This window comes from Diceros bicornis, chromosome 34 (assembly GCF_020826845.1).
Source record: "Diceros bicornis minor isolate mBicDic1 chromosome 34, mDicBic1.mat.cur, whole genome shotgun sequence".
NCBI lineage: Eukaryota > Metazoa > Chordata > Mammalia > Perissodactyla > Rhinocerotidae > Diceros > Diceros bicornis.
This window is the reverse complement of record NC_080773.1, coordinates 24,978,279-25,000,866: the sequence shown is the minus strand read 5'-3', so window position 1 is coordinate 25,000,866 and position 22,588 is coordinate 24,978,279. Positions and strand designations below refer to the sequence as shown.

At 54.3% G+C, this 22,588-nt stretch overlaps 2 protein-coding genes across 8 annotated transcripts; one reads left to right on the top strand and one right to left on the bottom strand.

Moving 5' to 3' along the window:
- Position 1: 1 nt before the first annotated feature.
- Positions 2-6,411, bottom strand: PRRG2 (proline rich and Gla domain 2). Of its 3 annotated transcripts, none has more exons than XM_058529876.1 (7): positions 6,347-6,411; positions 4,816-4,913; positions 4,461-4,636; positions 4,250-4,289; positions 2,000-2,138; positions 1,042-1,194; positions 2-725 (listed from the first exon to the last, which is right to left on the bottom strand). In XM_058529876.1, exons 2-7 carry the CDS (start codon positions 4,898-4,900, stop codon positions 707-709), a joined length of 612 nt encoding a protein of 203 aa, XP_058385859.1. In that variant the 5' UTR covers positions 4,901-4,913; positions 6,347-6,411; the 3' UTR covers positions 2-706. The 3 variants fall into 3 exon arrangements, with proteins under 3 accessions (XP_058385859.1, XP_058385860.1, XP_058385858.1); XM_058529877.1 differs by lacking the exon at positions 6,347-6,411 and adding an exon at positions 5,515-5,806 and having other exon boundaries at positions 4,461-4,633; XM_058529875.1 differs by lacking the exon at positions 6,347-6,411 and adding an exon at positions 5,515-5,805.
- Positions 6,412-6,413: 2 nt separating this feature from the next.
- Positions 6,414-21,575, top strand: NOSIP (nitric oxide synthase interacting protein). Of its 5 annotated transcripts, none has more exons than XM_058529870.1 (9): positions 6,414-6,502; positions 16,382-16,452; positions 16,991-17,096; positions 18,150-18,231; positions 20,155-20,314; positions 20,388-20,506; positions 20,658-20,845; positions 20,960-21,068; positions 21,470-21,575. In XM_058529870.1, exons 2-9 carry the CDS (start codon positions 16,383-16,385, stop codon positions 21,539-21,541), a joined length of 906 nt encoding a protein of 301 aa, XP_058385853.1. In that variant the 5' UTR covers positions 6,414-6,502; position 16,382; the 3' UTR covers positions 21,542-21,575. The 5 variants fall into 5 exon arrangements, with proteins under 5 accessions (XP_058385853.1, XP_058385854.1, XP_058385852.1 ...); XM_058529871.1 differs by having other exon boundaries at positions 6,426-6,502; positions 16,354-16,452; XM_058529869.1 differs by lacking the exon at positions 6,414-6,502 and adding an exon at positions 6,542-7,033.
- The last annotated feature ends 1,013 nt before the right edge of the window (positions 21,576-22,588 follow it).

Here is a 22,588-nt window from a genome sequence, read left to right as displayed (position 1 = left end):
AGAGCAAGCAGGGCCTGGGGGTGTAGGGCGCTGCGTTTGTACAGAAAGCCAGCTCCACCGCGCGCAGACGCGCCCGGGAACGCGGTTCAGTTTATTTGATTTTAATTTTTTTGCATTGTTTCACTTTTTTTGGTCTCCTTTCCAAAGGGTTTTTATTTAGGGGAAGAGCTCAACTCCAGTCCCCCGGGTGCAATGCGAGCCTGCCCCCACCGAGCACGCTTGCAAATATGCCCCCCACCCTGTCCCTGGGTTGCAAAGCGCCCCTGTGCGCGCACGAAGACCTGCGTGTGCACAGGCGGGGCTCTGCGTGTGCGTGGCCCTGCGTGTGCGTGGCCCGTGGCACTTGGAAGGCGATGGCTATGTCACACCTGCACACGCGAGTCTGCACACCCGGCCTGCGCGCCTCGGTCCGAGTTTCCACGCACGCCTACCCCGGGGGCGGGGCTGACGGGTACCCCCACAGTCAGGAGAGCGTGGGGGCCTACGAAGGGCCAGGACCCCGGAACACCTCGGCCCGGGACAGGCGTGTATCCGTACGCGGCGGAAACACGTGTGCCAGGATAGGCGTAGGGCCAGAGCCGGACGACCCCTACTCCCACCACCCTCCAAGCTCAGCTCCGTCCAGAGTTTAAGAGGCCTGGGGGCTTCCGCAATCCAGTGTGAATCTGGGGCACGGTTCGGGGATCCCCGGCTCCGAAGCAGCTCTTCAGCGAGGCCTCCCGAGGCTGCAAGGGGAGGGGCACAGTGGGGATCAAAGACCCGGCTGTTTTTCCCCCCTCAACCAAGACCACTCCGACTCGCCCTGGGCGTCTCAGCCAATCCCGGACCCTCTGGGCACAAGACCCACCCTCCTATAAGGCTCCACACACACAACGCTGGGCCACGCCCCCAGACAATTGCACAGGGTCCCGCCCCCGCGCTCCAAGCCTCGCCCCGGATAATAGGCTCAAAATTCCAAGTCCCGCCCCTGAGCTCACGCCCCTCCTCCGGCAGGCCCCTCCCCTCTGCGCCCCGCCCCCGGGCAGACGCCCAGCCCTGTACCTGGTGTAGGGGGGCGGAGGTGCGTCGTGCACCCCAGATGCTGCCAGCGCCTGCTCGTAGGTGGGGAGGCCTGGGGGTGGGGGTGGAGGTGGAGGCAGGGGCGTCGGCGGGCCCAGAGAGCTCAGGGCACTCAGGGGGCTGACGAGCTCGGCCCTGGGGATAGAAGGTGCTCTCTTAGCAGGGGAAACCTACAGGATGGCGAGACTTGGGAGGAAGAAGATTTAGGCAGACAGAGATTCTGAGTGGTAGGGGGACAGAGGTGGAAGGGAAATGGACCAGGGAAATAGAGGGTCACTTGCAACCTGACCCTACACACAGAATGACAGGCAGACAGAGAAATCAACAACTGCTGAGACAGACTCTCATTCACAGACACACACGTTCTCCAGATACAGGCAGAGTAATGGAGAAAAAGACAGCCCTGCAGAGAGGCAGGCTGACACACACAGAAACTGGCAGACACAACGCTGAAATACAGTCACAAATTTCCCAGATCCACTCTCACAATAAATTCTTCCTCAAAACCCCCAGACCCCCTAGACTTTCAAGACTGCAAGCACCCTTAGACTCTGCCCCCGAGAATGACACACCTAGAAAACTCATCCAGACACACGCAAGCACAGGCTACACCCTGTCACCACAGAAACTGACATACCACAGACACCCAGAGACCAGAGACTGCAGCCTCACCAGATACAAGACCCAGAGTGACAATTACACAGAAACCTGGTACTGCAGAGACAGGCAGGCAGCAAATATTGATTGAGCTCCTACTGTGTGCCAGGGACAGAGGATACAGTCAGACAGACGGATGCCACAACTAGACACACATCTCACAGACTCACTCTCCATATGACTGTCTCCTCAGATCTTTCATCAGCACCCACCTGCCCCCAATCCTTAGCCCATCTCTTTAGATCGACCCATCCTCCCCCCCCTCCTCCCTGAGGCCCCTTACTCTTGGGGACAGGGCTGCTGGCCTCGCCGCCGTCGTCGCCAACGCAGATACCAAAAGGCTCCCAGGCCGGCCAGGACAATGAGGAGGATGCCACATGTCAGACCCACAGCCAGGCCTGCTATGTCCACTCGTCCACGCCCTGTGGGGTGAGGGGAGCCACGGCCTCAGAGGCTGTCACCTCGCCCATCCAAACGCCTTTTCCCTGGGGGAGGAAGACTGGCCAAGAAACCACGCAGAGCTGGAGCCCCTTCCTAGCTGCGGGACCTCAGGCAACTCATCTCACTCATTTCTGGGCCTCCATTTCCTGCCCTGTAAAATGGGACCCATAACCCCTCCCTGACAGGTTGCCAAAATTCAACCAGATTATATAAATGCAGGAAGGGCCTGTGATAGCTTCACCGGGGACTAGAAAATACAGCAGCCGTATCCCCATGATGACAGAGGCCCCGCATTGGACATGGGGTGATTCAAGACCCTCCTGAGCAATCAGTCTGCGAAGACTGCAGTTGACACACTACAGGTAGGGGAGGGAGCTCCGAGGCCCCTACAGTGAGCACTGCCAGATTTAGCAAATAATAATATAGAACTCCAGGTTAAATGTGAATTTTAGACATACAATGAAAACTTTAGTGTAAGTATGTCCATGGGATATATGGGATATACTTATACTAAAAAAAAATTTGTGTGTATTTAAAATTCAAATTTAGGGGCTGGCCCAGTGGTGGAGTGGTTAAGTTCACAAGCTCTGCTTTTGCGGCCCGGGGTTCGCAGGTTCGAATCCCAGGCGCAGACTGACGTACCGCTCATCAAGCCATGCTGTGATGGCATCCGATGTACAAAAAAATGGAGGAAGATGGGCACAGATGTTAGCCCAGGACCAATCTTCCTCAGCAAAAAGAGGAAGATTGGCAACAGATGTTAGCTCAGGGCCAAGCTTCCTCACCAAAAAAAAAAAAAAAAATTCAAATTTAACTCAAAGTGGGGGGTCCTTATTTTATCTGGCAACTTTGCCCCCTCTGGAATGCAACCTCTCTCACCAACCAGGCCTCTGAGGGGCATGCCTCAACTCTGGAAAAAGAGCAGAATCCACAGGAAGTCTTCTGAATTCACTAGAAGGCTGGGAAAAATTCATTTATCAATGGAGGAATTTAGGGACCTCCCCTCAGTATCAGATTGCTAGTGTCTAGAACTCATGTGGACTCTTTGCTGAGGTCCAGCCCCTTGAGCAATCCAAGGCTTTGTGTCTGAGGATAAGGGGGGTACAGAGAGGACTCTGGCTTCCTGAGGCCTTGCTAGGTCTTGTTTGCTGGGGATACTTCCTGTAGCCCCAGGTAGCGGGGGTATGTCCTCAAACAGTAAACCCCAGGCTTTTAGCTCTCAGCGAAAAGTACTAAGAAGGCAAAGCCCTCGAAATTCTGACATGTTTCAGGTGGATGCAAGGAGCCACCAGGCCTTGATAGGCCTGTCACAAAGCAGTTACCTCCCCTAGCAACCAGGCTCCAATGTGCAGACTCCGGCCCAGACCTAGGGCTGGTTGCTAAGCAGCATCCACCCCTAGCAACCAGGCCACAAGGAGGTGGGGTGCCTGGTACCCGGAGGGGGTCCTCCAGTGGGCAGGAGGCCTTGGGTCCAGAGACTGGCTAGGTGTAGTTGCTAGGGAGAAGGCCTCCTTAGCAACCAGAAGGAGGCTGGGATGGGGCTGTGGGGGAGGGGAAGCCAGCCAGGTAGTGAGTGCTGCCGGCTTCCTTGGCTGGCCTGGCCAGGCCTTGTTGCTAAGGAGAAGCCCCCCCCTTAGCAACACAGCTGCAGCCATGATGGGGCCTCAGAACTCAGAGGAAGGGATGGAAGTGGGTGGACTGGGCAGGTGAGGACAGACATGCTTCCTCCACCTGGCCAGGCCCGGCCCCGTTGCTAGGGAGCAGCCCCCTGGCAACCAAGCTGCAGAAGCGGCTGGGGCTCTGGACTCCAAAGAGGGGCTCAGGTGGGCCACCGCCTCTGAGCCCTGAAGGGCCCCAGGGCTGTAGCCCCCTCCACCCACACTTCCCCCTTCCTGGGGACATGGGACCTCCTCTGGATAAGGTGTGGTGGGTTCCTCAGGCAGGGGCTCTAGTCTCAAAGGAGGGGATTCCTTGAACAACCACCTCCAGGAACTCAGGGAGCACAGAATGTGGGGTGGGGGATGTTGGTTCAGCCCCCACGGGAAGGGACTGCCTTAGCAGCCCAGAACAAGAGATCTTGGACCCCACTCACCTCCTTTGCCATTGTAGATGTAGTCCTCCCAAAAGCGCTCCTTGAAGGGGCAGGAGTAGAGAAGGCGGAAAGGCAGCGTGTCAACTGAAGGATTCCACACCCCCAACCAGCCCACCCTGATTTTTGAGACCCAAGGGAGGAGGGAGTTGAGGGCCAGGACACTCCAGGGCCTGGAAAGGATGGAGGGACTCCAGGGCCCCCAGGCCCTCACCGTCAGAGTATTGTCCTCAAAGTACTCCCTCGCCTCCTCCCAGGAACACCTCTCCTCAAGACACTCCCGTTCCAGGTTCCCCGGTGTGAAGAGCTCCAGGTCCCAGTGGTTGGCTCGTGGAATCCGACTCCGGCTGCCCAGAAAGTTCTGGGCCTCTGGAGACGCCAGGAAGACTTCTGGGCCCAAAGGACAGAAAAATGGAAGGTTCTTAAGACTGGGGACATTGAGGAACCTGAACCTAAGGGGATGGAGAGCTTTGGGGTCCCGGGGGAGGAAGGGACTAGAGGTAAGGGTTCCTCGGTCAAGGGAAGGTGGTGTCAGCATCTGGACACAGGCTGTTCCCCCAAACACTCACCTTGATCTTGCTCCCCACTGGGCGAGGTGTCCAGGCAGGCGATCAGTCCCAGGTAGAGCAGCAGCAGAGAGGGGGGGCCTCTCATATTTTGTGGACACCTGGTGTGGTACAGACCACAGGTATCTCAGCCCCTGGGGAACGAGGCAAGATCCCCTGCCAGGACTCTGGTCCATGACTCATAACAATAATAGCAGACACTTACGTAGCTGGTATTCTGGACCAGACACTGTTAAGGTAGTTTACCTATATCAACTCAGTTTCATTTTCACAGCAGTGCTATTATGATCTCCATTTTATAGATGAGGAAACGGACACACGGAGAGGGAAAAGAACTTGCCCAAGGGCATACAGTTTGCAAGATTCAGAGGCAGGATTTGAAGGAAGGTAGTGTGCCTCCAGAGACTGGTGCAAGGAGCTTCTCTTTTTCTCCATTGTGTCTGCAGCACATAGCAGGTGTGCATAAAGGCGTCCATTGGTGATGGGGATTGCTTCCTTCCTGGTCATTTCCACGGATGCTTTTCTGTGTACCCATTGCCACATCCACCCACAGAGATCAAAGATTGCAGGAGAGGCAAGAGCAGGGGCCTATATTCTTGGGTCCAGGGGCCCTGGACCCCTGAACTTCTGGGTCCCAGAGGAGTGGGGAGCCAGGAACCAGGGTCATCAAGCCAGGCTCTGCCTCTAGGGACATTTACTTACCTACTCAGACTTGTGAGCACTGTCCCCTCCTCTGTAATAGGGGCCTCCTGAGCCAGCTGTGGCCAGATGTGAAAGGGGGCAGGGGGAGGGGAGGGGAGAGGAAGGAGGAGGACCCCCGCTGCCTGCAATCAGCCCGATCCAGGTTTCTGGGCGAGGGGCGGGGCTTGCGATTACCTGCCCTGGGCGGGACTCAGGTAAGGGACAAAGTATTTAAAGGGACCTTATGATGAAAGGCCTAAGGTCCAGAGCTCCATAGGGAGGCCAGGGTCTCGGACACCGTGGGGGCACTTAGGCGACAGCATATGCACCTCCTCTCCTCCTACTCGGGCCCCCCCCCCGCCGTCTTCCTCCCCGCCCCCCCACCCGCAAGCTCGCCGTGGCAAGTTAGGGAAATAAACGTCTAGGTCTCCAGATATCTAGATATCTGGAAACTGGCGGGAGCTGTATGCCTTGGTCCCTGGGGGTAGGGTGTGCCATAGTAAATTCCTGTTTCCCGAGGTGATTTGAACGGCTTTGACTTCTGATTTCTCAATTGCTCCGTTTATAAAATGGGGACAGAGGAATTGTCCCTTCTCAATCGTCTCAACTTGCAGCAAGAAATGTGGATGATATACTTGGGGAAGTGGGCTTTCCAATCTCTGGGGGAAGTGGTTAGTCCTTAAACTCGGGCTTGGAGAGACGCAAAGCCTGGATACAAACAGGAAATTGCCCGCCCCGGGAAATACCTAGTATATACTAAGCGTGCCCCATATTCACGGCAATTTCACTAACCGGAACCTCTGAGTTGCCACTCACGTTTCCGGGGGGAGACAGAGCAAAAGGGAGGACTTACCCAGCCAGACGAGATACCTCCGCAACTAGGGGCAGCTTTACTTCCGGTCTCTTCTGCCGGGCGGAAGTGGGCGGAGCGGAGAGGGAAAACAGCGCTCCTTTCCGGTGCAGGGGCACAGTTGGAGAAGCAACGAAAGAGCGAGGAGTCGTTTTTCAGGTGAGTTCTAGGTGGTGAAGGGATAGTGTTGCTGGGATCGCCTTCCCGCGGGCTAGAGTCCTGGGGTCCTGAGGGAGACAGGGACAGGATTTCGAATTCCCGACTCCCTGTCCATCATTAATAGACCGCTCCAGGCGCGCCAGTTTGAAGCTGAACTACATCTCCCAGCACCCCGTGGGGGTAGCCAACCCTCCATCCGGCAGTTCTCCCGAGATTTGTTCCAAGATAGATGGCGATGGGCTGGGGGTCCCAGGGGAAGGAGGAGAGTAGGGCTCCTGGGGGCCCAAGGAGTGGGAGTTGAGGACGAGGACCCCTTTCCTGGCCTCGGTTTCTCGGACTGTGATGAGAAGGGCGGAGAAGGATTGTGCCGTCTCCCGCCGCCGCCTTCTCTGCACCTTTTGACAGCCTCTGCCCTCTCGGGGTTGGTGTAGGGTTTCACGTTTTCCTCGTGGCGCTTGGGGTCTGGTAGTCCTGGGTTCACATCCTGATGGTGCTGCTGATTCGGTGTGAATTTAGGCCTCGAAGCGTCCTGTAAGCAGTTTTACTTTAATGTTTTATTATGAAAATGTTCCAACTTCTATAAAAATGAGAGAATAATGTAGGAATCCCTACAGCGCAGATTTACCAGTTAGTAATGTTTTTGCCGTATTGGCTAGGTATATATTTTTTAATTAAGTATATAAAGCAAATCCTATTCATCATGACATGTCACCCCTAAGGATTTCAGGATGCATGTGTAAAAACTAGGGACATTTTCTTACATGACCACGATACCGTTATCACACTTTACAAAAGCAACCGTAATTCCAGAATATCACCTATTACTTGGTCAATAAGCCAATTATGTGTCTCAAAAATGCCTTTAAAAAAAGTTTCATTTGTTTGAATCAGAATCCAGTCAAGTCATTACTGTTGTGTCTCTTAAGTTGCTCTTAATTTCGGACTGCCCCCCCCCCAGGCCAATCTCCCATCCTGGTTTTTTCTTGGTGTAATTGATGCGTTGAAGAAACTAGGTCAGTTAGTCTGTTGATGGTTCCCCCATCTGAATTTGTCTTTTTGCCTCTCTCTAATCTCATTTCACTTATTCCGTCTGCTGGCTTCCTTTTTGAAAAATACCAGCTTTATTGGAATATAACATATTCCAACAATTCACATAACATATAGTTCACCCATTTGAAGTGTACAATTCATTGGTTTTTAGTATATTCACGGAGTTCTGCAACCTTCACCACTGTCAGTTTTAGATCATTTTCATCACTCCAAAAGGAAATTCAGTACCCATTAGCTGTCACTCCCCATTCTCTCCTCCCCCCAGCCCTATGCAACCACTAATCTCCTTTCTATCTCTATGTATTTACCTAATCTGGACATTTCACATAAATGGAATCTTTTTTCTGACTGGCTTCTTTTACTTAGTACAGTGTTTTCAAGATTCATCCATGGGGCCGGCCCGATGGTGCAAGCGGTTAAGTGCGCGCGCTCTGCTGCCACGGCCTGGGGTTCGCCAGTTCAGATCCTGGTTGCGCTCCGACGCACCACTTGGCAAGCCATGCTGTGGCGGCATCCCATATAAAGTGGAGAAAGATGGGCACGGATGTTAGCCCAGGGCCAGTCTTCCTCAGCAAAAAAAAAAGAGGAGGGTTGGCAGATGTTAGCTCAGGGCGGATCTTCCTCACCAAAAAAAAAAAAAAAAAGATTCATCCATTTTGTAGCATATATCAGTACTTCATTCTTTTTATGGCTAATAATATTTCTTTGTATGTGATGTACTATATTTTGTTTATCCATTCATCAGTTAGTGGACATTTGGGTTCTTTCCACATTTTGGCTATTACAGATAACGCTGCTATGAATATTTGTGTACAAGTTTTTGCCTAAACATATGTTTTCATTTCTGTTGGAAGTGGAATTGCTGAATCAAATGGTAACTCTCTGTTGAACCTTTGAGGAACTGCCAGACTTTTCCAAAGTGGCCACTCTATTTTCAATTCCCACCCTCAGTGTATGAGGGTTCCAGTTTCTCCACACTTGTTATTATATGACTTTTTTTTTTTTCCCCAAGAAGTTTATTTGGGCAGACCCCGGGGGTGGGGAGGGTCCCCCCTCTAGAAGAAGGTGTTGGGTATTATCTGACTTTTTGATTATAGTCAACCAAGTGGGTGTGAACAGGTATCTCATTGTGGTTTTTTTTTTTTTCTAATAATTTTATTTATTTATTTTTCCCCCAAAGCCCCAGTGGATAGTTGTATGTCATAGTTGCACGTCCCTCTAGTTGCTGTATGTGGGACGTGGCCTCAGCATGGCCGGAGAAGCGGTGTGATGGTGCGTGCCCGGGATCCGAACCCGGGCCACCAGCAGCGGAGCGCGCGCACTTAACCGCTAAGCCACGGGGCTGGCCCTTAACATTTTTAAATAATTGGAAAAAATCAAAGGATGAATAATATTTTGTGATCCATGACAATTATATGCGATTCAGATGTCAGTGTCCATAAATAAAGTTTTATTGGAACACAGCCATGCCCGCTCATTTACATAGTGTGCCTGGCTGCTTTTGCCATGCAAGGCAGAATTGAGTAGTCGTGACAGGGGCCATATGGCCTGCCAAGTTGAAAATCTTTACTGTCTGGCCCTTTTTAGTTGATCCCTGCTATATCCTCTGAATTCCTAGAATCAGGAAATTAAATCTAAAGTCTTGATTAAATTTAGGTTCAGCCATTTTGGTGTGGCAACTTCAGAGCTGGTGGCTTCCTGTTGCCTAACCCTCGTTGTCCCACTTTTAGGATGGTGAAACTGATCAGGGGCTTCAGATAGTGTTTATGGACTTAATGCTTGTTGCCCCCCTCCCCCAATTCATATACTGAAGCCGTAACCCCTAATATGACCATTTGGAGTTGGGGCCTCTAGGGAAGAAATTTAGGTTAAATGAGGTCGTAAGAGTGGGGTCCTGATCCATGGGGTTGATGTCCTTATAAAAGGAAGAGATGCCAGAAAGTGCTCTCTCTGCCCTGTGGGGACATAGCAAGAAGGTGGCCAGCCATGTGCAAGCCAGGAAGAGAGTTCTCACCAGAACCCCACCAGGCTGGCCCCTGGTCTCAGACTTCCAGCCTCCAGAACTGTGAGAAAATAAATGTCTGTTGCCTAAGCCCCCCAGTCTCTGGTATTTTGTCTTGGCGGCCCCAGCTGACTAATACAGGTAGGAAGAATACAAACTTGCCATTGTCAAGCTACGTTTTCTGGCGAGGACTAGCACCCTGCGGATATCCAGTTCTCATCCATCTTTCTCTTAATGGAATCTGTTGACAGTCCTTGCCTGGATCACCTGTGTCATCAGGGCTTGCAAAATGGTGGTTTCCAGTTCTATTATTCTGCCTACATTTTTTATTGGAGCCGTTTGTGTTTATCTTGAGCCAGATCCAAGAAGCAGTTGAGGGCAGTGACTTCATCCAAGTTCCCTTTTGAAAAGCTCCCCAGGGCTGGTCTGTCAAGGAACGGACTGAGGAGGAGACCAGTTAATCACTCTGCGCCTCCATTTTCTCCCCTATAAAATGGGGAGAACCCACCTCAGGAGGTTGTCATGAGGACTGGATGCGTTCAGACATGTGAAGGGCTTTGCAAAGGCTAGTGCATAAGTTTTTTTTTTTTTTTTTGTGAGGAAGATCAGCCCTGAGCTAACATCCGTGCTAATCCTCCTCTTTTTGCTGAGGAAGACCGGCTCTGAGCTAACATCTATTGCCAATCCTCCTCCTTTTTTTCCCCAAAGCCCCAGTAGATAGTTGTATGTCATAGTTGCACATCCTTCTAGTTGCTGTATGTGGGATGCGGCCTCAGCATGGCCAGACAAGTGGCGCGTCGGTGCGCGCCCGGGGTCCAAACCCGGGCTGCCAGCAGCGGAGCGCGCACACCCAACTGCTAAGCCACGGGGCTGGCCCTGATGCCTAAATATTTGAAGGATGTGATGATCATTTCTGTTCCTTTAGTGCTGTTGTGATCAATGTTTTGATTGGTTGGGGGGTTGATTCATTGATTACACACCTCCACCAGCCCTAGGGTTGGAAGGGGTTAACTGAGCCAATCATGACCTCTCTGAGCAACCCCCCCAGGTGCCAGGCAATACTGGTCCGACCCAGGCCCTGTCCCTAGGGGCTCCTAGTCTGGAGGGGGAAATCCTGAGGGGCAGCAGCTATAATGGGGGTAACTCAGGGCGTTGTCAGAGCGTAAGGAACACCTAACTCAGCTTGGAGGGTCAGGCTTTCTGGAGGAGGTGACACCTTGAAGGAGCCTGGGAGGAAGAATGGGACAGGATTTCCAGGGGAAGGACCAGACACACACTAGCTGTCCTGTTCCACACTGAGAGACCCCTGCAATGCCTGAGGTCACTGCAGCCAGGTGGCACAGTGGATGGTCAAGGCTGCAGACTTGGATGCCTGTGTTAAACCCCGGCTGCACGACCCTGGGCACCTTCTCCATGCCTCTGTTTTCTCCTTCATAGCAACCTGTAGGGTTGTTATGGAGTTCGGTGGAGTTAGTAGTGTAAAATGCTTCAAACAGGGCCGGGATCACTGAACTTCTTCTTTTTTTTTTTTATAATTTTATTTATTTATTTATGTTCCCCACCCAAAGCCCCAGTAGATAGTTGTACGTCATAGCTGCACATCCTTCTAGTTGCTGCATGTGGGACGCGGCCTCAGCATGGCTGGAGAAGCGGTGCGTCGGTGCGCGCCCAGGATCCGAACCCGGGCCGCCAGCAGCAGAGCGCGTGCACTTAACCGCTAAGCCACGGGGCCCGCCCACCGAACTTCTTAAATAAATATGAGCCATTGTTAATGGAAAATCTCAGATGCTCGCTCTCGCTCTTGGGGAACTCTCTCTTTCCTGCTTTCAACACGTCTTTTTCCTGTCTGTGATTTTCTTGGGTGTAATTAGCCCTGTGGGTTCCTTTAACACAGAGGCCTCTGCCCCCGGGGATGGCCTGCACCCGTCTGTCTGTGGACCATACACTGTTCTGGGGAGAGGGGCTTACAGCATCCTTTAGATCCTCAGAGGGATCTCTCACCCTGCCAAGAGATTCAGACCACTAGTTCAGGATTCAAACCAACCAACTGCAGAAAAAGACAGTTGGGAGGTAATCAGGGAAATTTGAACACCAGCTGGACAGTAGATGATGTCAAGGAATTATTAATGTGTTAATGGTATCGTGGTCACGTCTGTAAGTCCTTCTGTCTCAGCATGCGCTGTCTGTACTCTCCAGTACGGAAGCCACCAGTCCCAAGAGGCCATGGGGCACTTTGATATGTGGCTAGTGCCACTGAGGGGCTGAATTTTTTTTTTTTTTTTTTGTGAGGAAAATCAGCCCTGTGCTAACATCTGCCAATCGTCTTCTTTTTTTGCTGAGGAAGACTGGCCCTGGGCTAACATCCGTGCCCATCTTCCTCCACTTTATATGGGATGCTGCCACAGCATGGCTTGCCAAGTGGTGCATCGGTGCACACCCAGGATCCGAACCGGTGAGCCCTGGGCCACCGCAGCGGAGCGCGCACACTTAACCACTTGGGCCACCGGGCTGGCCCCGAATTTTTTAATTATTTGGTTTTAATTCAAATTTAAGCACCGATTTTTTTTTTTTTTTTTTGCTGAGGGAGATTTGCCCTGAGCTAACATCTGTGGCCAATCTTCCTCTATCTGTGGGTCGCCGCCACAGCATGGCTGATGAGTGGTGTAGGTCCGCACCCAGGAACCAAACCCAGGCTGCTGAAGCAGAGTGTGCCAAACTTAACCACTAGGCCACCAGGCCGGCCCCTGAGCTCCAATATTTGATTCAGTTATTGGAAAGCTTTTAAGTACGTTTGGAACAACCAGAGTACGTGAAGATCTGTTTGCAACTGTAAATGTTATGAAACCCAAATATAGAACAAATATCTCCAATGAAAATTTAGTGTCTAAACTGAGATGTGTTGAAAGAGTAAAAAATACTCTGGATTTTGAGGACTTCGTATGAAAACAAGAATGGGTTGGCTTTTAGTCTCGGATTGCGACCTTCCTGGGAGGGCTGCCAGTTGGCACATGGTTAAGAGGGCGGCTCCAGAGTCTGGCTTCCTGGGTTCAAGTCCGTGGCTCTGCCACTTCCCAGCTGGGGGCTTCCGAGAGCCTGTCTTTGCCCCTGTTACAGGGGGATGGTGATACACAATAGCTGACGGCATTTTAGATGTGTCTTCTCTGAAATACTAGCAACAGTAGATGGCAGTAGTTCTGTCTTCTGTTTTGAAATTGGCCTCACTAAGGAGACAATATAGCGCAGGAGTGCAAGTTCAGAATCCAGAGAAATCCTGGCACCACCACCTGCCCACCCTTCCACCCTAGGCTAGCGGTCCTCAAATTTTGCTCTCAATCCAAAGAGCTTTTGTTTGTGTGAGTTCTCTCTCTCAAGATTTGCCACATTAGAAATTCAAATTTTTTTTGAGATATATTTCACACCACAAAATTCACCCATTTAAGATACAATTCAGTGGTTTTTAGTATATTCACTATTTTGTGCAACCATCACCACTTTCTGATTCCAGAACATTTTCATCACCCCAAAAAGAAACCCCATACCCCTTTAGCAATCACTCCCATTTCTCTTTTTCCCAGCCTGTGGCACCCACCTGTCTACTTTCTGTCTCTATGGATTTGCCTCTTCTGGACATTTCGTATAAACAGAATCAACAGTATATAGCCTTTTGTACTTGGTTTCTTTCTTTCTTTTTTTTTTTTGAGGATGATTGGCCCTGAGCTAACATCTGTGGTCAGTCTTTCTCTATTTTCTATGTGGGTCGGCAGCACAGCCTGGCTGCTGACGAGTGGTGTAGGTCTGTGCCCGGGAACTGAACCCAGGCTGCCAAAGTAGAGTGCACCAAACTTAACCTCTAGGCTACCGGGCTGGCCCTGTACCTGGTTTCTTTCACTTAGCATAACATAACAGACATTTGTAAAACCCAGGGATGCACGAGCACACATTCAGTTAGCTGTCACAGTGATGACATTCTCCCATGTCACACAGCCTCCAGAAAACTATACTCACGACACAGTAAGAAGACCAAAGGCAAATACATTTTAACATTATGGGAATAGTTTTGTGGACCCCCTGAAAGTATCTTAGGGACCACCAGGGTCCCTGGATCTTAATTTGAGAACCACTGCCCTAAGGAGATGGCTTTGCTTCTAAGCCTCAGTTTGCCCATCTGCAAAGTGGAGATGGGATGGACTTCAGAGGGTAGTGAGGTTGGACGATGGATGAGATAGGGGTGTGAAGAGTTGGTATGTGGTCTGGCATGAAGCAATGTTCCTTGTGATGATTCCCATTATCTCCTGGCAAAGTAAAAAAATGCTCCCTTTATAGCTGTTCCTCTTACTCTTGGAGGGAAAACGTCCCGGTCGGTGAAGCCAAACAGCGCAGAAACCCCTGTTCCTGGCCACAGGACCGGCAGCCCAGTGCCAAATACCGCAGAGGGTCAGGGCAGTTGACAACTAAGAATAGAGTGGGGAATTTGTCCATGAGGAGGACAGCGCGACCTTCACGAGTGGCAGTTGGGGGTGCTGGGGCGGAAGCCACGACGGAGGAGCGGGTGGCAGGCGCTGGACACTTGCTCAGAAGCCGGGGGGGGGGGGGGGGGGGCGTGGAGGGGAGGTGGGAGGAGGGGCTGTGGGTCGAGTTGGGTGTTGGACCAAGGTTAGCTTCTGTCAGCCACACTGGCCGCTACTGCGGTGATAGAAATGTTCTGTGTCTCGACTGGGGTGGGGGTTACGAGGATGGATACGTTTGTCAACACGCTTCAGACTGCGTCCTTAAGGTCTGTGCATCTATTCTATGTAAATACACCCAAAAACAAAAATTGGCTTGTGGGAGGAAGACGCCACTAGGGGGAGCGCGAGAGCCGTAGCTCAGACAGAGGTTTGCAGTTCCAGTTTTGAACGTGAAAGGCAAGTTGTTGAGAGCAGCCAGAAGGGGGAAATAAAGATGAAGTTGCTGTTCACGTTTTGGAAGCCCTTGGTTGTGCCCCCAACTTCCACCCCTGCCTTCTGGACCCTCCCTGCAGCCAGAGAGCCCGAGAGAATGTTTCCTGAACCCCCGCTGTGTGCCAGGCTCTGAGCATGCCCCCATTCCGTCCTCATAGCCATCCAGTCCCATCAGCCAGATTCCCCAGTTATCCCCACTTTTACCAAAAGAAACGGGCTCAGAGAAAGGGAGCCACCAGTCCAGAGTTACACAGCCTTGGGGGCTGACCTTGGAGTCAAGCCCAGGCAGAAGGTCATACTGTTGAGTCCTCCGCACGCTGATCCATACAACCCCCTTCTTGTTTCATTTACTTACCCCTAGTTAATCCCCTCCGCTACACGGGCACCCATTCTAATGTGTGGTCCTTTTGTTTGTAGGTCGTTGAAAAAACGTATCGTTTTGAGCATGCATAGATTGTTAGCGATCCCGTTTTCTTTCTTACCTTTTTCACCCAGCATTGTGGGTTTTTTTGTGTGTGTGTGTGTGAGGAAGATCAGCCCTGAGCTAACATCTGCCAATCCTCTTTTTTTTGCTGAGGAAGACTGGCCCTGGGCTAACATCTATGCCCATCTTCCTCCACTTTATATGGGACGCTGCCGCAGCATGGCTTGCCAAGCGGTGCATTGGTGCGCGCCTGGGATCTGAACCAGCGAACCCCGGGCCGCCGCAGCGGAGCGCGCGCACTTAACCGCTTGCGCCACCGGGACGGCCCCAGTATTGTGGTTTTAAGATCCACCCATGATGCTTTGTACACACCTAGTCGGTTGCATTTCACGGCTGGGTGGTTTCCAGGATGGAGAGTTACCATCCGTTCTCCCAGGGAGGGCCATTGAGTTGTCGACTGCCCTCCGGTATAAAGAACACCAGCGTGAGCATCCTCGTCCACGCTCCCTGTGGATGTCTCTGAGAATGTCTTTGGGGCACATACACCCCAGTGCAGAACTGCCTCCCTTTACTTTGCAAACGACTGCCAGCCTGTTCCGATGCTAACCACGTCCGCTCTCCCCCAAGCATGGCCCGAGGGGTCCTGTGACTGACCCCCACATCCCCACCAAGCCTTGGTCTTACTCATCTTGCAAGTTTCGCCCGCCAGCCTGACAATAGGTGGCAAGTGGTACCTCGCTGTGGTTTTCGTTGGAGGAGAGTTTGGGCATCTCTCCATACTCTGCTTAGTCTGTAAATTTCCTTTTCATATCCTTTGCTCGTTTCCCTTTTTGGGGTGGCTGGTTTTTTTCTTGTTGATTTGCCAGAGTTCCACGGACATTCAGTTCTGCTGTAACACTTGTGAAAACTCAAGCATTTATTCCAGTGTGATCAATACATCAGGGAACAATTTGAGCATAACGCAAATTCCACCTTTGCTGCAAATCCCAGTGGTTTCATCCACCAGAAAGACCAGTGGAACCCAAGACCTGCGCTCAGTTGAAATGAGCATGTAATCATACACAGAGCACACGTGCACACGCACCCTGAACATCCCCCAGGCACCCCAGTTCCCCACGTGTGTCAGGAGCTACACCTATCCGCATTTGGTGCTAAAACTTTCCATTGGATTTCAGATCGCCCTCCTTCCACCACCTCACAGAAACTTACAAGGCGCACCCCTTCCGACACCCACTTCTACAAGCCAACTTTAGGTCGTTTTCAAGGTAGAGTGCCATATTTTTTTTTGGAGTGTGTAGGTATTTCTTCACCAGTTAACGTGTGTAAAACTGTCCTCCCCTGCCCCACCCCCAGCTATCCCCTCTGGGGGGCAGATCAGCTCTGAGGGCCATAAGGGTCCAGTCCTCCTCAGGCAGGCCCCCTCTGGCCCCCACAGCCCTGCCACCGTCCCTTCCTCACCCCAGGATGACGCGGCATGGCAAGAACTGCACGGCGGGGGCTGTCTACACCTACCACGAGAAGAAGAAGGACACAGGTACTGGGGTGGGGGGCCCGCCATCTCACTTTGCACCTGTTTGTGTGTGTCTCTATCCCCCGACCATGTAAGAGCCCATACCATCCAGCCACCCCCTCCCCCCATGTGGTGGGCACTGCGTTAAGTGCCTCGTGTACGTGAACTCATCCAACCCCGCCCAACTTCTCGAGGAGGGAAGGGTCGCTGTTGTCATGGCCATATTCCAGAGGAGGAAGCGGAGGCCCAGAGAGGTTCAGGCACTCGAGCTTGGTCACAGAGCCAGAGGGGCCAAGCGGAGTCAGCGGCGGGCCTCTCCACGGAGCTGCCTCAGGGATGGGCCCTGAGTGACAGCCTGTCACTTGCCCTCTGGGATTAACCCCTTCCTGTTGTGCAGCCCCTGCCCCCAACACAGGGACACACAGACACACAGCCCACACTCTTGGCGGTCTGTTTCTCTCTGAGTCCCCCCATCGCTGAGTTCTCTCTGTGTCTCTCTCTTGGGGTCTGGAGAGGGGCATGTCTTCCGTCCCTTCATTCTTCTGCCCGTCTCTGTCCCCAGCGGCCTCAGGTTATGGGACCCAGAACATTCGACTGAGCCGGGATGCCGTCAAGGACTTTGACTGCTGCTGCCTCTCTCTGCAGCCCTGCCACGACCCTGTCGTCACGTGAGCTGGGAACATGGGTGGTGAGGACAAGGGGACTGCAGGGAGGGGCTGCACGCCTGGGTCTGGCCATCGCACAGCCAGGGCACCCTGGGCAAGCCACTTAACTGCTCAGAGCCTCAGTGTTCTCATCTGAGACATGGGTATGATCCCATTATCTGTTCCGTGGGGTGTGGAAAAGAAGACATTCGTAGTAGAGGGTGGGGCTCTTGGAACATCACCTGGCCCATAATAACGGCTCACGTGTGGGACACTTACATTACCTGCCTCTTATGGTCTGGCAAAGGCTTCAGCCAGAGAATGGGTATAAGGTACTTAGTCCAGTGACTAGATAAGTGCTTGATTACATGTCTATTTCCCAGAGATAGTGATGGAGTAAACTGTGGTTCAGGTCCGTGAGGCCACCCTTAGGTTCAGTGATTCGCTAGAAGGACTCACAGGACTCAGCAAAGCTGCTCTGCTCACAGTGACAGTTTATTACAGCGAAAGCACACAGATTAAAATCAGCCAAGGGAAGAGGTACATGGGACAGAGCCCGGGAGAGACCAGCTTCCAGTTGTCTCTCCCAGTGGAGCTGTAGGAGCAGCATTAATTCTCCCAGCAACAGCGTGTGACAACATGCACGGTGTGTCGCCTACCAGGGAAGCTCACCCGAGCCTTGGTGTCCAGGGTTTTTATTGGGGGTTGGTCATGGAGGCCTGGCTGCTGTGTGGCAGACCTTGGTCTCCAGCCCTTCCAGATGTCGAGCTGATACCACATCGCCAAGCTCCTCAGGGGAGCAAAGACACTTTTATCAGGCGGGACATTCCAAGGGCTTAGAGGTTGTCTCCCAGGAGCTGGTCAAGGGCGTTTGTTTAGAACACGCAGGGTTTGGACAACCCAGGCCTACTGAGCTCACCTTGACCGCACACGATTTCCCTACACGTCAGACAGCAGAGCTGCTGCCTGTAAGATGCCACGTGGGTGCCCAGGGCAGGGAGCCGATGTTGGCATCGTTAACCCCTGGCTGTGTGGCCTGGGTCAGGCCCGTTTTCTTATCCCACCCTGTCTCTGCAGGCCGGATGGCTACCTGTATGAGCGGGAGGCGATCCTGGAGTATATTCTGCACCAGAAGAAGGAGATCGCCCGGCAGATGAAGGTGATGGGGGTGGGAGAAGGGGGCACATGCCTGGGTGGGTGGTTGGGATGCTGGGCTCACAAGCAGAGCCACTCTGGACCTCCCCCTAAGTTCCTTTTCCCCTCTGGGCTGCTGCCTGTGCTGTTTCTTCTGCCTGGTGCACCGTCCCCACCCACTGCTCCTGGTTCCGTCCTTCTCATTCTCCAGGTTTCAGCCCAGGCCTTGCCTCCTCTGACCTCCTAATAGTCCGGGGCTCTCAGGGTCTGCCCTCGTCACCTCTTCTCTTGCCACTTGTCACAGTTGTGACTCCACGTGGCTGTCTGACATGTGTCCACTACCCCACCAGACGGCAGGCCCCAGGGGCAGGGGGCGGGTCTCTCACCCACCCCGTGGCCCTAGGTTCTCGTTAAATACTTGTTAAATGAGTGGATGTCACCTCATCTCTCCAGGCCTCAGTTTCACTGTCTCTAAAATGGGCCGACAGGGCCAAATTAGAGGACGCTGCAGGGCACGTGGAACATGCTCACAGAACAGAATTCTCGAGGCAGTTACTTGGAGCCAGGCCCACCTTCCACAGGTGGACTCGTTTTGTGGGTGGGGGGGCACCCTGCTTTCTCACCATGTTTGAGGCACAGCTGGTGCATCTCCCTCCTCCTCCTGCCAGGTTTTCCAGAGCTCGGGAAACACTGAGGGTCAGATTCTGGTTGGGCTTTGTCTTGAGTGAGTGGCTGCCCCTGTGCCCATGTCCTCCCCACAGCCTGCTGGCTGACTGGGCACTCCCTCATCATGGGGACCCTGTCGGAGGCCCTCAGGAGCATGAGTCTCCGTCACTGTTCCCTCCTCACTCAGCTGGGTGGCCCAGGGCAGTGTCACAGCTCAGCACTGCGGTAACCCCTCTTTGTCCTCACGCACTGCCCGCGCGTCCTCTCGTCCTCACGCACTGCCCGCGCGTCCTCACGTCCTCACGCACTGCCCGCGCATCTTCTCGTCCTCACATACCGCCTCTGCATTCATGGCTCCATAAACGTTAGCTGCTTGTTAATCTCCTGGAACCTGAGCCCCTCAAGGGAAGGAACGAGTCCGCATCCCCTGTGCCAGAACAGGGTCTACAGTACATACACAGTATGATAACTAAATTAGACAGTACATATACTATATAATAAATACAATATGGCCCACGGGTAACATTTACTGAGCACTTACTATGTGCTGGGCAAAGTTCTACATGTTTGAAAAACCATCCTGGGGCCAGCCCACGTAGCGGTAAAGTTTGCTTGCTCCGCTTCAGCAGCCTGGGGTTCACAGGTTCGGATCCTGGGCGCGCACCCACGCACCGCTTGTCAAGCCATGCTGTGGCGGTGTCCCATATAAAGTAGAGTAAGATGGGCACGGATGTTAGCCTGGGGCCAGTCTTCCTCAGCAAAAAGAGGAGGATTGGCAACAGATGTTAGCTCAGGACTAATCTTCCTCAACAACAACAAAAAACCAAAACCATTGTGTGTGAGCCTCCAAGGTAGGTCGCCATTGTTAGCCCATTTTACAGATGAAGAAACTGAGGCCAGGAGCGGTCACAGAGCTAATCAGTGACAGAGGCAGGGTTTAAGCTCCAGCCAAGCTGTTGATAAACCATCTCTGTTGCCAAGGAACAAAGAAGCCACTGAATCCCAAATCAGCTAAACACAAAAGGACCTCTGTGCCCTGCAGTAGGAGAAGGGACAAGCAAAGGCAGCAGAGCCACACATGCAGATTAAAGGTGCACACCCAAGCGGTCACCAACCTCTACCAAACAGTGCCTCTGCCGGGACTGTCCCCCACCCAGGGGCACAGGCCTCAGTTTACCCACCTGTGAAATGGAAAGCACCACCCCAACCCCCCCCCCCCAGGGTGTCCCAAACCCACAAGCCCCAGGAGGATGCCGGTGCTCTTCTCCCCTGCTGCCCGCAGGCCTACGAGAAGCAGCGGGGCGCCCGGCGGGAGGAGCAGAAAGAGCTGCAGCGGGCGGCGGCGCAGGACCAGGTGCGGGGCTTCCTGGAGAAGGAGGCGGCCATCGTGAGCCGGCCCCTCAACCCCTTCACGCCCAAGGCCGCCTCGGGGACCGGCCCAGGTGAGGGGGAGCGGACCTGCGGGCGGGTGGGGGTCCCGCGGGGCCCGGCATCCGACCCGCTGTCACCCCGCAGACGATGCCCGAGCCGGGCCCAGCGGGGGCCCCGCAGGCAAGGACAAAGACACAGCGCTGCCCAGCTTCTGGATCCCGTCGCTGACCCCCGAGGCCAAGGCCACCAAGCTGGAGAAGCCGGTGAGCACCGCCTGCGAGCGCCCCTGCGCGCACGTGGCCAGAGGGTCCCCCCAACGTCCCGAGGGCCCCCTCCGTCCCTCTCGCCCCGGGGCCCCATCCTCCCTCCCCCGCCGCAGCCCTGCGCTGACCCTGCCGCCCTCCCGCCCCGCAGTCGCGCACCGTGACCTGCCCGATGTCGGGGAAGCCGCTGCGCATGTCGGACCTGACGCCCGTGCGCTTCACGCCGCTCGACGGCTCCGTGGACCGCGTGGGGCTCATCACGCGCAGCGAGCGCTACGTGTGCGCCGTGACCCGCGACAGCCTGAGCAACGCCACGCCGTGCGCCGTGCTGCGGCCCTCGTGAGGCCCCCGGGGGGACGGGGGTCTGCGGGGCTGGGCGGGCTCGGGGGTGTGGCTGCCCCTCTTCCGGGCGGGGCCTCTGGTCGGCGTCGCCCACCGTCACTCTCACCGCAGTGGGGCCGTGGTCACCCTCGAGTGCGTGGAGAAGCTCATTCGGAAGGACATGGTGGACCCGGTGAACGGGGAGAAGCTCACGGACCGCGACATCATCGTGCTGCAGCGGGTGAGCGCGCCACGCCCCCCCCGCCCCCGCCCCGAGGCCCGGTCCCCTCACCTTCCTGACACCTGCCCTTATCCCGGGACTCCGCCTTCCTCCCAGAAGGCCCGCCCCTCCAGGCCCAGCCCCTTTGCCCCAGGCCCCGCCCCTACACCCCCTCCTGCTCCGGGACTCCGCCCTCCTCCCAGAAGGCCCGCCCGTCCAGCCCCGGCCACGCCCCTGCAGCCCCAGGCCCCTCCCCCACGCCCACTCCTACCCCCGGGACTCCGCCCTCCGCCCAGAAGGCCCGCCCCCTCCGGGCACGGCCCCGCCCCCGCCTTTCCTAGCCGGGGTTCTGCTTCGAGTGCCCCACGGGCGGCTGCTGCCCCGGCCACCTCCACCTTGGCCTTCCCCCCCACCCCCCCCAGGGCGGCACCGGCTTCGCGGGCTCCGGAGTGAAGCTGCAGGCAGAAAAGTCCAGGCCGGTGATGCAGGCCTGAGTGCGGGGGACCAAATAAACGGGCTGGGACGCGACCGGCCGTGTGGCGCCTTCCTTCGCCGCCCTGAGCCCCGGGGACGCGGCGGGCGCGGAGCCGGGCCGCGCAGGCAGCGCTGGGGTGCGAGTTAGAAACTCTGGAAGGTGGTCAGGACACCCTCCCCCGGCACTTGGTGGGGGAGAGGAAGAGGAAACCGCAGAGGCGGAGGCCGCGGGGGAGGGGCGGGTTTGAGGAGCAGAGCACGTGAGGGGAGAGGGCGGAGGGGAGGTTGGAGGGGTCGGCCCTGGTGGACCTGCCTGCAGCTCAGACCTGACCAGGAGTGCACGGCAGCCGTTGAAGCTTTGTTGTGTGTGTGCAAGATTGGCTCTGAGCTAGCATCTGTTGCCAGTTCTCCTCTTTTTGCTGAGGAAGATTAGCCCTGAGCTAACATGTGTGCCCATCTTCCTGTTTGTATATGGGATGCCGCCACACATGTCCTAATGAGTCGTGCATAGGTCCGTGCCCAGGATTTGAACCTGCAGACCCCGGGTGCCCAAAGGGGAGTGCGCGGCCTTAACCACTACACGACTGTGCTGGCCCCAAAACTTTGTTTTTCATAACTGTGAATCACAAAGCACTCTCTGGGTGGTGTGGAAACCAGAGCATACAAACAAAAACGAAAAAAATAAAGACAACATTCCCGCCTCCCTGAGCGATACCCAGATCCTGTCCTTCTAGGTCTTTCTCTGCGTGCACACACACGAGTTTTTTCCCGCCAAGTGAGATCTCGGTGCACGTACTGTGCTGTTCAGTGAGCAATCTCTGCCTTTTCATTTCGGTAGAAGGTCTCGTCATCTAATGCCTAGACTCAATTCAAAGGACCAGGAAGTGTCCTTGACGGCTATTTGGTTAAGCCCGGGTCTGGTGCAGGACTGGTGGTGCATCTGGCTGCAGGGAAAGATTTTAGCAGGAGGGTGGGTGGTGTCATCCTTGCACCCTGGGGAGCCCCCCAGACCCAGCATTTGCTCCCCTAGACACTTCTAGAACCTTCCATTGGTCCGTAAGAGTCCT

Bases quoted from the DNA above. Each gene is read 5' to 3' on its own strand.
- PRRG2 (XM_058529876.1), bottom strand. From the start codon at position 4,900: ATGAGAGGCCCCCCCTCTCTGCTGCTGCTCTACCTGGGACTGATCGCC. The intron at 4,637-4,815 runs GTGAGTGTTTGG...CTTTGGGCCCAG, and splicing joins CAGTGGGGAGCAAGATCAAG to AAGTCTTCCTGGCGTCTCCA. The intron at 4,290-4,460 runs GTGAGGGCCTGG...TGCCCCTTCAAG, and splicing joins TTGAGGACAATACTCTGACG to GAGCGCTTTTGGGAGGACTA.
- NOSIP (XM_058529869.1), top strand. From the start codon at position 6,990: ATGGTGCTGCTGATTCGGTGTGAATTTAGGCCTCGAAGCGTCCT. The intron at 7,034-16,381 runs GTAAGCAGTTTT...TCCTCACCCCAG, and splicing joins TTTAGGCCTCGAAGCGTCCT to GATGACGCGGCATGGCAAGA. The intron at 21,069-21,469 runs GTGAGCGCGCCA...CACCCCCCCCAG, and splicing joins ACATCATCGTGCTGCAGCGG to GGCGGCACCGGCTTCGCGGG.